This window comes from Dicentrarchus labrax, unplaced genomic scaffold (assembly GCF_905237075.1).
Source record: "Dicentrarchus labrax unplaced genomic scaffold, dlabrax2021, whole genome shotgun sequence".
NCBI lineage: Eukaryota > Metazoa > Chordata > Actinopteri > Moronidae > Dicentrarchus > Dicentrarchus labrax.
Genome location: NW_026136714.1, coordinates 27260543 through 27273694, shown reverse-complemented (window position 1 = coordinate 27273694; position 13152 = coordinate 27260543). Strand labels below are relative to the sequence as shown.

General features: G+C 41.6%; 1 protein-coding gene across 4 annotated transcripts in view; it reads left to right on the top strand.

The window, feature by feature from the left end:
* Positions 1 to 13152, top strand: part of cacna1ba (calcium channel, voltage-dependent, N type, alpha 1B subunit, a) — a 156738-nt gene that overhangs the window by 59918 nt on the left and 83668 nt on the right. For all 4 annotated transcript variants that reach the window (XM_051422242.1, XM_051422244.1, XM_051422240.1 and 1 more), the window contains exons 8-10: positions 5346 to 5461; positions 5638 to 5724; positions 9588 to 9674. In XM_051422242.1, coding sequence (XP_051278202.1) covers positions 5346 to 5461; positions 5638 to 5724; positions 9588 to 9674 — 290 coding nt within the window. The remainder of the gene's footprint in view (positions 1 to 5345; positions 5462 to 5637; positions 5725 to 9587; positions 9675 to 13152) is intronic.

The following is a 13152-nucleotide window of genomic DNA, read 5'->3' as shown; positions in this document are numbered from 1 at the left end:
GAGGTTGGGGCCATTCACTCAGCTTTTATCCCATCAGCGTGGGCAGGCTGGGATAAGATGTGGATGTGATCAAAGTTGAACCCCCCACCATCTACTCTGAAATAGGCAATTGTTTGTAGACATGTTAGCTAAAACAAGGACTACTACTGCTACTTTCGGTTTAGCATTACATTTACAGTTTTTGTTTTTGTAAATATTTATAATCATACACATATTCATACATAATAACTTATAATAAGCTTTATAAAGTATTATAGGTGGTGGAAATAATGTATTACTGTTTAAGTTCAGCATTCATAATGCTTTACACCTGATATCCTCACACCAGAGGTATGGACTCGAGTCAGATTGTAGTCACAAATTTGATAACTTTAGACTCGACTTGGACTTTGACACCTGTGACTTCACTTGGACTTTTGACTGGAAAATACTTGATACCTTCCCCTAAACCCAAAGATGAAAAAGTATGTTATTAGAAAGTGTGACATCCATTTCTCCTTATTTCCTGAATCAAAGAACATTAATGCTGTTCCTTCCCAACCCCTAATTCCCCCCCCCCAGATCCACTTTGTTTGAACCAGTCCGACCGCATCTAGTCCGGTTGCAGTAGAGAATCATAAAGAACTAATGTTACGTTACTGAGTGCCAGTAGAAAAAATTGTACCAAAGGGTAAAAATAAAATAAAATATACACACACACATATAATATATATATATTTACACACACACACACAAACAAAAATATATATATATATATATATATATATATGTGTGTGAGTGTGTGTGTGTGTGTATATATATATATATATATATATATATACTACGCACAAAAAGTAAGGACATTTCTGTTTGGTAGATTAAAGCTGTTTGGCATTGGCAGAGAAGATTTGGCAAATCTTTTCATGGGCGCAACACACATACTCATCTCTGCTGCTCATCCCACAAAATGCATGTTCCATACAAATTTGGCACTATTTAAAAGGAAAATAAACAGGCTTTCCAGTGGTATAAGATTTATTGCCAAGAAGCATTGTTACAACAAAGAAATAATCTACCAAACACAAATTTCCTTACTATTAGTGCGTCGTACAGAAGTAACTTAGCAGAAAATATAATCAATATGTATATCTAAATTTGTATGCAAACTGCACAATACTAATAGTGCAAGTAGTGTATTAATAGTGCAAAATGGGTGACTGTGATAAGTGTGACAGATGTTGAAGAGGCAAACAGTGCTACATTATGTGGTTGCTGAGTCAGAGTTAGTTTTGGTTATTCTGTCATTAAAATGGCATTACATTTGGACATCTGAAGAGCACGTTAATTCAGTTCAATTCAATTCAATTTTATTTGTATAGCGGCAATTCATAACAGAAGTTATCTCAGGACACTTTTCAAATAGAGCAGGTCTAGATCGAACTCTTTATAACATTATTTACAGAGACCCAACAGTATCACCATGAGCAAGACCTTGGCGACAAGGGCAAGGAAAAACTGCCTGTTAAAAGGCAGAAACCTAGGACAGACCCTTCGGCTCTAGGTGGGTGGTCGTCTGTCTCGACCAGTTGGGGTGAGAGAGAGAGAGAGAGAGAGAGAGAGAGACAGACAGACAGACAGACAGACAGACAGACAGACAGACAGACAGAGAGAGAGAGAGAAACAGACAGACAGGTGCACAGCAACAACAGTATTGGTAATGGCAATCTAGCAGGACGATGGCAGGAGGCTCCACCAGGATCGATATTACGTTATGACTTGTTTAGGACTCAAAACTCTTGCCTGACTCGGGACTTTAGTACAAAGACTTAAGACTTATTTGTTACTTGCAAAACAATGACTTGGTCCCTCCCCTTCTCTACACAACCTCAAAATTATTAATTTACAGGTTATAGCAATGAAACGGTGTAGGCATATCTCAATACACTTACCCTTCTCACAATAAATATTTAATTTTGTCCAGACAATGAATAGATAGTTAGTTGTGCATACACATACATACGCAGACATACTGTATATATGCATACGTATAGATACCTACATGCATGTGTATATGCGCATGTACACATATTGGGCCATATGTTCGTGACGGCTCTTCCACCAGGTCAAGCAGCTTTCCGTTTGGTCTTTTCCTGACTTTGACAATCTCTTTGCCTGTCTGTGTGGTCTGTGCACGGTGCAGAGGTGGGAGGAGACGAACAAACAGGAGGTTCATTTAAATCAGACAGTGCAAAAGTCCACATCTGTTTCTGGAGCCACTCAGCTTCCACTTTGGTAATTTTATCTACAAGAGCAAACTAAATACTTGCAGCAGTTCCACAGCAATAATTGAATAATGCTTAAGATGTTAACAAGCAATTTTAGATACGTTTAAATCGACATCAAAAGGAACAAATCAGTCTGCACTGATATATAAGTGATTATGAGTGATTCCTAAAGTGTCTGTGTCCACTGCATGTATGAAAAGTTTCTCCTTCAACTCATTAAACCCTTGCAGCACCATGCTGTGACCAGAGTGCAGTGCCAGAACACAGTGACACTGTAAACATCTTGTAAAATCACATACATCACAACATCAGATTGCTACAGAATAACAACACACCTTTACACACATCAGACAGGCCTCTTATAACTCAGTATTCACCCTGTTTATGCAGGAGATGTCGGAGTTTATTAATCCTGTGCATCACAGCCTCCTTTCCAACCTAAAAAAAGGTAATGTTTTATTGATGAAATGTATTGTTAAGCAAAAGCTGCTGTGTCACATTTTAAGATATGATGCAACCATTTGCAACGTAGTAGAATTATGAATTAATAGCGTTGGGCTAATCATAGAAACTGCTTCACCAATTTATTTCATCACCGTACTAATTAACTGTTGAAGAAACTCACTCCGTGTATCTCTTGCTGCAAATTTGTGGTGCTGCATTCCTGTAGTGCTGCTCTGCACCATCCAGACAACAACTTCCTGGAGAAGCCAATTCTTCATTTGTGGAGTTGTTATCGTCACGCATCACTGCAATTGGCCCTGCTGCTTCAGAGTGATGAGATCAGTGATGTGACTGGCTGACAGCATATTTATTAATTGCCACGCCCTCTGATCTAAATTCACCATCTCACAGCTTTTCTTGAACTTTGCGCTGCTGCTACATGAACTAAAATAGCATGTGGAAACACCCACAGTCGATGAGCTTGTGCAATTAAAATAGGGCCCAATGTATGTCACAACATTAAATGCAAGACATACATAGTAGAAGAATAAACACATCATGCATTACAGTGCATTTTGAATGCTGTTGTTTGGTGGTGATACTGTAGCTTTCATCAGCACTTTCTATATATATGCATATTTGAATTGGTCTGACTGTTTCTGGAAGAGAAAACGTGCGTACTGTATGTGTATGGGAGCTTGTAATTATCTAATTTAGTGAGGATCCGACTCTTTGTGCAATGTTTATGTTTGTGCTCATGCTGGCATATGTATCAATGTGTATGTGTGTGAGACAGTGTGAAAGTGTCGCCGAAAGCTGCCAACAACATTGGGAAATCCTAGTCTCTCCCTGTATACACACACACGCACCGTATACTCAACCAGCCAACCCATGGATGCACTGCACACACATTATAGAGGGGAAAGATGTGTAGCCACAAAATTAGATTTAGACACATTGGCAGGCACATAAACACACATGCATGCACACACACCCTCAGGAAGGCAGGCAGACAGCCACTGCAATGCAGAATAGAGCTTCCCCCTCCACTGTGTGGGAGACACACCAATCACTGAGCGGTGGGGGTGGACTGGAGATCCCTCGTTCTGTTATTTCACCAGACTGTCTTCCTCTCTCTTCTTCTTCTCTCTCTCTCTCTTTCTTTATTGGTCTTGCTGACTCTCTCCACCGCCTTTTTCCTTTCTTATTTCACCTCCCCCTCTCTGCCTCATCTCTCGCATATCTCCTTTCCCAGCTCATTTAAATTGAAAACTGCCTTATTGGCATGATATAACCCGAACCCTTATGTTAACAAAGAAATACAATGGCAGTGGAGATAAAGTTATCAGCTTTAAAAATGAGCATTATAACATATTGTAATATTAGTACAAATATTTTTTAAGTTGGCTATAAAAAGGATAACAATTGATATTCTCACAAAAAAATAATTGATTCAATCAGTGTTTCATTTCATTAATCCTGTATGGATATAGATAAGTATAATTAAAATGGGCGCTATACTTTATTGTACTGTACTGTACTGTATATGTGTATATCCTGATTGTAAACAAAGCACTGCCATAGACATTCATTGTTGTTCTCTCTGTCTATATATTCTGTCGGCTGGCCTTAGTTGCTCTGTCTGTTTTCCTCATTACAAAGACACAAACCAACGTCATTCTGGTTTATTATTTTCTTACTTTCACCCTTTCCTATCAGTAACAATAACATATTATTCATATTTATATTGATATAATATCTCTACCAAAACTACTCAAAATAAGATCCATGTCTTGAGTCACAAGTCAGTCTCTAGTCTTGGCTATAAAGTCCCAAGTAGAGTTGTTGACACCAGTATCGGATGTTCCTTCCACTAATCTTTCTACTTTTACTTTGCAGTTGTTCTAAAGGGCATAACCTGACGGTAAACTTGGTTTTATTTTTTTCACAAAATCCAGAGTTCACAGGGTTAGTTCATTCTAATGTGCAGATGCTCTGTATTCATGACATGTCAGTTGCACAGTGGAAACTACAGGTAGATTTAGATGCATTTAGATGACACGATAGCAGCTTGTGTAATAATGAAAACGGATGATAAAGCTAGTTAGTTAAGTTTAGTTTGACCCAAATCTTTTATTTGTTTATGCAAATGTTTATGTTGTGAAAGTGGTAATGTTACTCGTATGCAAATCAGCATGTGACACCATCTAGCTACTTTCAATTGACAATAGTTATTTCTGTCACACTATTACATTAGTCAAAAGGCCAAAGTTCAAGTGAAGTCACATGTCATTGGTGTTTAACTGTAAATCTTTACTGATTTTCATTACAGACATGAGTCTTGCTCCATATCAGGAGACTGTGCACCTCAATGGTCATTGTTGAGAGAAAGGACAACAGAGTGCCTTGTTCCATGTAGACATGTACTAGCTTGTTGTCTGAGCAAGAGACCACCCTGCTGCTGATGGTTCAGTTGTTCCGCAGTGTGACAGGACACTGACTCTGTCTTACCTGCTGGAAGTCAGCCTGCTATATACCTGTCAACAGTGGAGTACTCCAGGGTCTGCGTGTTGACTTGTCAGATCCAATAAACATTTCTGTGTGTCTGTGTGTGTGTTTTCTTTGTGGTTTCTACAGTGAGTTTGCCAAGGAGAGAGAGCGGGTGGAGAAGAGGCAAGAATTCCTGAAGCTCCGCAGACAACAGCAAATCGAAAGAGAGTTAACCGGTTACCTGGAGTGGATCTGCAAAGCAGGTCAGAAACATACGCACACACTCTGGGTTACAAATGTGGGCTTAGCCTTCACTGATCATGGCAGTAAAAACTGTAATAATAACTAACTGTAATAAATAACTGAAAAACTTTCCTGTAACTGGTAACACAAATGTGACCTAATAATGACTAATTCAGGTGTGGTATTTGTATTGCAGAGGAGGTGATGCTGGCTGAGGAAGACAAGAACGCAGAGGAGAAATCTCTGGATGGAGCATGGTACAAAAAGAAACACAGCAACTCTGGTGAGGACCACCATCTTCAGAATAACTGACTCTTCTCAAGTCCAACTCATACCATTTTCACATATAGGCTATCTCTTTATTTTGGTGGGTATACCTCGTATGCCTCTGACAGGGTGCTAAATTGTAATATGGTGCTCTTTCTTTAACCTGGCAGGTTATTTCTTATCTTCACAATAGATGATAGCAACCCATCTGGGGACTTTGGCCTTGCATCAGTTTGGATGAAAACACTCCCTCTAATTTGACTGGCAGTAAAAGTAAATTCCGAGATCTTAGCCACTTTAATATGATACAATAAGATTGTTGTATTGCTTTTTAGCTATTAGGAGTCAAAATCCTGTGGCCAACAATGCAAACAGCCGATAAAGTGTCCTTTCAGTCTGCATCAAAGTGGACGGATCTGACATATACAACGACCTCATTGAATCTCATATTTCTGTCATTAAGACACTTTATTTTGCTGTTTTGGTTGTCTGTCCAATGTGATGTTGCTGTAAATGAATCATATCGCTGTTTGCGTTTATTAATTGTCCTTCTATCAGGAGCCGACAGAAGTAGAAAATGGGGGGTTTATGTCCACTTCCTACGTTACTTTATGCTGTTTACAATGTTAAATATAAGAAGGTAGGTCAGCTCAGTTTATGTGAATTATTAAAGTTAAAATACCCTCTGCTCCACACTATCAAATCAAACTCCATTTCAAAAAATCTTTAATGATTCTCTTTACTCTACAGACATAATCAGCACGCGTCAGTACTCAGTAACATCATTTAGAACCTGTGATGAAGTGTTTGCCACAGACGGACACATATTGACTGTCCGGGTCCCACGGTTTATTATTTTTATCCTCTCTGTGGATTGCCTAAAGCCACAGATCTTTTCTTTTAATGTCCTTTGTTGATTTGGAAAGTAAAGAAAATCATAAACTAACTCATTCATACATATTCACACACCAATGCACAGCATCGGGAGCAATTCTGGGTTCAGTATCTTGCCCAAGGACACTTTGACACGAGGAGCCAGGGATCGAACCTACAACCTTCCGATTAAAGAACGACCCGCTCTGCCTCTGAGCCACAGCCGCTCCCAAAAGACAACCATATTTTGAAGAAGGTTAAAGATAAAAGCGACATATATGTAGTCAATTCTTAAGTGTAAGCAAAAACGTAAGCTACCTAGCTCACTAACAATTTATGTCCATTGGCTACCTAGTTAGCTAACATTTTGCTAACATTAGCCTTCAGGTGCAATTACCTAGCTAAAGATTAATATAGATTGGCTAGCTAGATAGCAAGAGTTTTTCTAAGATTAGCAAGCTAGTTAACCGAGGTTCTGACCAAGGCTTATTCAACTGGTTTTGGAGCACAGAGCACAAAAGGGCAGGAAGGTAGGAAATAACCATAGACTGTGTATTAAAAACTCACATAGTCTCTGTGACGTCACCCATAGCTTTCTGAAGGACTGGTGTAAAGCTCAGTGTGGTCGGCTCAGTCCTGACACCGCTGGCTCCTGGCTAATCTAAAAATGGACAAAGAGGTGGAGTGTGGGTGGAGCTGATGCGGCTGAATGAAGCCTGGTTACTGAAAACAGCGGCCTGTGACGGCTTTTGTGTAGAGCCGCTGGCTGTCTTTCTTCCTCTTCTCTTTTATTGCTGCATCACTACCTACAGTATGTTCTACGATACATCACCACCAATACCATTACCAGCTGTCACTGCATTACTGCCATGTACAGTCAGCAAATTTGCATCAAGTTTTCCCTGTACTCATAGCATATTTAATTGTGATTGTCACTTTAATGTTAGTCCTTCTATTTTAGTAGTATATATGGATATATCCACATTTATAATGTATACAGTATGCCTATACCTGCAATATACAATACATGTACCTATGTCTATGTTAATAGATAAGACAACAAATAATGTATCAATTTAAAAGCACCAAAGTTTGAAAACATTTTTAAATATAATTTTAAAATACACTATGCGTTCGGAGATTATGGTATCCTTATCCGTATCGGTAACTGGCATACTGTTAGACCATACTGTTATGTGCCTGATACAGATCATTTCCACCAGCGTGTGTGTGTGCTCACACGCATTCTCCTCTTATCAAGGCCATACTGCCTCTCATCTGCAGCCTCACCCAGGGTAACAGTCACAGTGATTATGGGTGCCAGGGTGGAAGGGTAATGAGATTAGAATGAAGTACAGAAGAGTGAGGCTCACTGGAGTTCAGAGGCGGCGTGGGAGTACGAGGGCCCTTCACACAATTTTAAAGCTCTGCTCTTCTCTGTTTATTTGATACTCTCCCTGATCCTTTTAATAGCTCTCAACAGCAAAACTGAACTGTGTTGAGTTATGAAACACCAACAGTCTGCTGTGAAGAAGATTTGAGAGATTTGACAGGACTATAGTTCATTATAGAAAAAAGGATGGTATCTTTACAAAATAGATGCTTCATACCTAGCACACATACCCTGCATTGCTACATGATAATATATGTAGTGTTACAACTACAGATCATTTTGATTATCTATTATCCGTCAATCCATCCATTATCTGCTTATTCGGGGTTGGTCGTGGTGGCAGCAGGTCAAGCAGGGCACTCCAGATGTCCCCCTCCCCAGCAACGCATTCCAGTTTCTCCTGCAGGAGGTGGAGGTGTTCCCAGACCATATGAGATGTATAATCCCTCCAGTGAGTTTTTGGTCTACCCCAGGGTGTCCTCCCAGTGCCTGGAGAAAGGAAGGCATCCTAATCAGGTGCCTGAACCACCTCAGCTGGCTCCTTTTGACGCAAAGGAGCATCAGCTGTACTCGGAGCTCCCTCCGGATGTCCGTGATCCTCACCCTCTCAGGCTGAGCTCAGCCACCCTACAGAGGAAATTTTAAAAGATCAGTGTACGCGATCTTGTTCTTTTGGCCACCATCGAAAGCTCATGTCTATAGGTTAGGGTTGGAATGTAGATCGACTGGTAAATTGAAAGCTTTGCCTTCTTGCTCAGTCCGGAACAATGCCTGCATCACTGCTGACACTGCACCGATCTGCCTGTCCATCTCACGCTGCATAATTTCTAATTTCAGACCTATAATATTAGAATAGAGACCTCCATCCATGCATCCAGTTTCTATAGCCATATATTCAGGATCCCTTTGAGAACAGAGTTATAGAATAGAATAGAGAGTAGAGAGTAGAATAGGTTCCTCATGGTTTTTTTTATGGTCCACATATATAACTATCAGAATATCAGATGCGGTCTTACCCATTAGACTTTTGCTCCATTTTAATAACATTTTAGCTTCTCTTTTGAGGCTGTTTTTACTAACTCGATTGCGCCAGATGACTTGTTACACAGAACCAACTGGGAAGTTGTTTTTGAAAAAGGTCGGGAACTTTCAAAAAATACTTGGCAGGGTATTGGATGAACCATCTGTCTATCACGTCTGTCACCAGCGAACTTTAACCAATCAGATCAACAAACAGTATAATGTAGTAATGTAGTTGCTCTTCTTGTGATTTCATGATCTTGCGAGTCCAGCTGCCTAGCAAACTTATGTTTTAACCTTACTGAGACCTATTTTATAACACTGATTTCACTTCTGTGTGAATGAACTAAACTGGCCAGATATAAGTGAGATAAAGTTTGAAAGGAAGCACAAATCATGGAAATGCTGAATGTTGAAATAAATAAAAACTGACACAGGGCTGAGTGGGAAAGAGTTATCTGGAATTCACCACAAGCAGAATGAAAGAGGAAGTGAGAGAGAAAGGATATTCCTAATTCAGCTTTAACAAATACTAAATGAATCTGAGGTAAATCAGATTAGCTGAATATTTTTTTCCCATATTGTATTTGCAGTGCTGAAAAGGACCAAAAAGAGTAAGAATGACCTCATCAACACAGAGGAAGGCGAGGAGGACCACTTCACTTACATCTCATCTGTTGGTGAGGATGATTACCTGAGACACAATTTCTGCCATATTACTGCAAGTCTCCAAACTGTGTTGGTACTGTACGTTGAAGGCAACATAAAAATTGCTTGTTGACACTGCAAGTAGCTTGTTTGATGCATTGTGATTGTCACTGGTACAAAATGGGATCCAACAGTACGCCATTTTGCATAGTTAGGACAGTTTAGCACCAAAAGTTACATAGTCAACATTAAAAGGATCTTATAAAGATACATTTTGAGTTTTCTTTCAACTTTGTCAATGGATGCACTCATTCTCCAAACACCCTTCTTCAGATGTTCACTCTTCACTAGTTATCATGAATATTTGTTCATGAAACAATATGAGCACTAAATTATCTTCAATTGGTCCAAATCAAGCTACTTGTCTCGAAGAGTCATCTGGAGAGCTAACATTAGCTATCAGATGTAAGTAGCTAGTTAAAGATTGATGTAGTTTAGCTAGCTAATGATTGGGGTTCTCTTTCATAGCATTTGTTTTGTGTCCCACTATGGGGAGCGCCTCCTGCTTGACCTCGTCAGAAGCTCAAATAACATTATGCCAGCCCTAATGGCTGGCACTAATGAGGTCTATGTCAGGAGGGGATAGGACCTTCCTCCTATATAATGGGCTGACATAGTGTCATTCGTCATTCAAAAACCTTTCTCCCTTCTCACAGAAGCCTGTCGACAACTGTGCTATTTGGGTGCTAAGCTAAACTGTCCACAGACACGGGTGCACAGCTTAGTCACCGGGCACTTAATTCCCATCTGTATGGTTGCTTTGCTAGTTCACGAACAAAAGCAATACTCTTCACTGACTGGCCTGGGGGTTTAAAGTTGCAATACTTTTGCCCTATGGAAGTAGCAATACTTCTGGTAATAAGCGCTAACAATACCGTCAGGTAGCAATACCTGATAACTGTTAGCATTAGCGGATTAGCCCATAACAGGTAGCAATACCTCCTGAAAGGTAGCCTTACTTTTCATATCTACACTAGCTCGGAAAATAGCAATATTTTCTCCCCTTTTCGCCCAGTAGCTGCACAAGCAAATTTACATCCCTGCTAGGGTCTAAAGCCCACTAGCTAACCATGGCTACGGCTATTTACCCCAGCGATGTCGGAAAAAGCCTGAAGCTTTGTCCCTGCAGCAATAAAATCTCTGGCTGGGACACTCATCCTGTGTGTGCGGCGTGTCTGGACTTACCCACAGCCAGGCTGTTTACCCCACACCGATGAGTGTATTCACTGCGCTGCCTTCCCCGTAAGCTACTTCGCTGCCGGTTAGCCTGCCAGGTTAAGGCTGTTATATACTCGCTGTTCCCGCCCTGTAGTGCGACAATGTGACGTCACAGGAGCGCCGTAAATGGTGGTTTAGGGCACGGAGGTCCAGAATGGCTCGCGATATTGAATTGGAGCCTGTAGCCCTTCTCTATTGTTCTTAACACCCAGTTTGACCGGGTGCAGGCAGCCATGTGCAGAGAGAGCAGACTGACGCTTCGGCGCTCTCTTAGAGCCAGAGCACATAAAGGCGGGAGCACCGTAACTATTTATACTTGCGCGTGGTGACCGCGACACTAGTTGCAGTCTTCTCCTGAACAGAGGTGTCGCAACTGAGGAAAGGCTACCACTTTGCTTTCTACGCACTAGACAAAGTAGAAAAAGGTAAACAATCTTTTTTGATTTTCCAAATCGGTCGCGGAGGTTCTTCCATATGGCCTCTTCTTTTCCAACATTCATGGCCAGAAATTGCCATGAATGTTGGAATTCTGGCACCTCTGAGCATCTCTGTGTTTCTTCATTGAGGATCGTACAGGATCCATCTTCCTGTTTCCGCTTTGGCGCGCTCAGCTGAAAAAAAAAGAGTGGTGCCTAAATCCTGGCGCGCCAGTGAGATCTACGTCATTTTGACGTCACATTGTTGCGCGACATGTCGGGAACAGCGAGTATATAACAGCCTTTATCCTGTCGGGTGGAGATATGTGTGAGCAACAGTACCGCTGACAGCGACACCTGGATTGAGCTTGGCGGATGCAGACCCCCAGCTCCTGGCCCCCGCTTTCCTGTCTCAAGAGACAGATGTGACTGTAAATCCTCCAGCTGTGAATGTGAGGAAAAAGAAACGGCCGGCCGTCACAGACCTCTCAGCCCCCCAGCTCCGTTCAAGAGCTAGTTCAACAGGACGTGTTCCAGAACCCGAATCGGTGTCCATGTTCCAGTGACCACCACGGGGAAAGTAAGACAATGTTATCATTATTGTCACACAAGCACTCATTTGCATTCTGTAATAAAAATGTCCCGACAAGCGCATCCAGGCAGGCTGCCAAGGGCGCTGTCACATTTTCTAAAAAATATGCAGAAAAAAGACATGTTGAAAAACAAATCAATTATATCTGTCATTATGCAGCCTGTGGGGACCAGTGTCCCCATGACTGTTACAACACAGATAGTCCGTTTGCCGTGTGCTGGCGGCGACGGAGCGCATGGACAGTGTGTGTAAAGGCTCTTATATACTCGCTGTTCCCAACCTGTCGCACGACAATGTGACATCAAAATGACGTAGATCTCGCTGCCGTGCCAGGATTTAGGCCAGGTCGCCCGTGCCAGGTCGCGCACCACTCTTTTGTTTTTCAGCTGAGCACGCCAAAGCGGAAACAGGAAGATGTTCGAGGGCAAGCTTTCTGAGCAAGAGCGCCTCTACAGGCATCTGTACAATCCTTCAATGAAGGAACACAGAGATACCCAGAGGTGAAAAGAGGAGGGCCATATGCCGGAAAATTTTGGAAGAACCTCTACGACCTCTTCTTCTTCTAGTGCATAGAAATAGCAAAGTCGATAGCCTTTCCTCAGTTGCGACACCTCTGTTCAGGAGAAGACTGCAAATAGTGTTGCGACCACCACGCGCAAGTATAAATAGTTACGGCGCTCCCGCCTTTATGTGCTCTGGCTCCAAGAGAGCGCCGAAGCGTCAGTCTGCTCTCTCTGCACATGGCTGCCTGCACCCGGTCAAACTGGGTGTTAAGAACAATAGAGAAGGGCTACAGGCTCCAATTCAATATCGCAAGCCATTCTGGATCTCCGTGCCCCAAACCACCATTTAAAGAAATTCAAATTCAATTCTTTCAACTTCTGTCTGGCCTGCCGTGGCCGTTACCAATTCGCAGGGACCTAAATATTCTACCCCCACCCAGAGAGGCTAGCTCTATAGGCTTGGCCCATGAGTGGTTCAACTTGAATACAGTTGGATTGCTTCATAGTGTTATTGACACTATTCAGTGCATCAGAGCCTCTTCAACTGGGACACTATCTGAGCTTAAGTGGCATGTGTTTGAGAGCTGGTGCTCAAAGTCACAAGCTGTGCCTTTTCAGTGTTCTGTAGCAGTGATTCTGTAATTTTTACAAGACCTTATTGAGAGAGGTAAGGCCTTCTCAACCATCAAGGTGTACTTGGCAGCTATTTCTGCCTGCCATA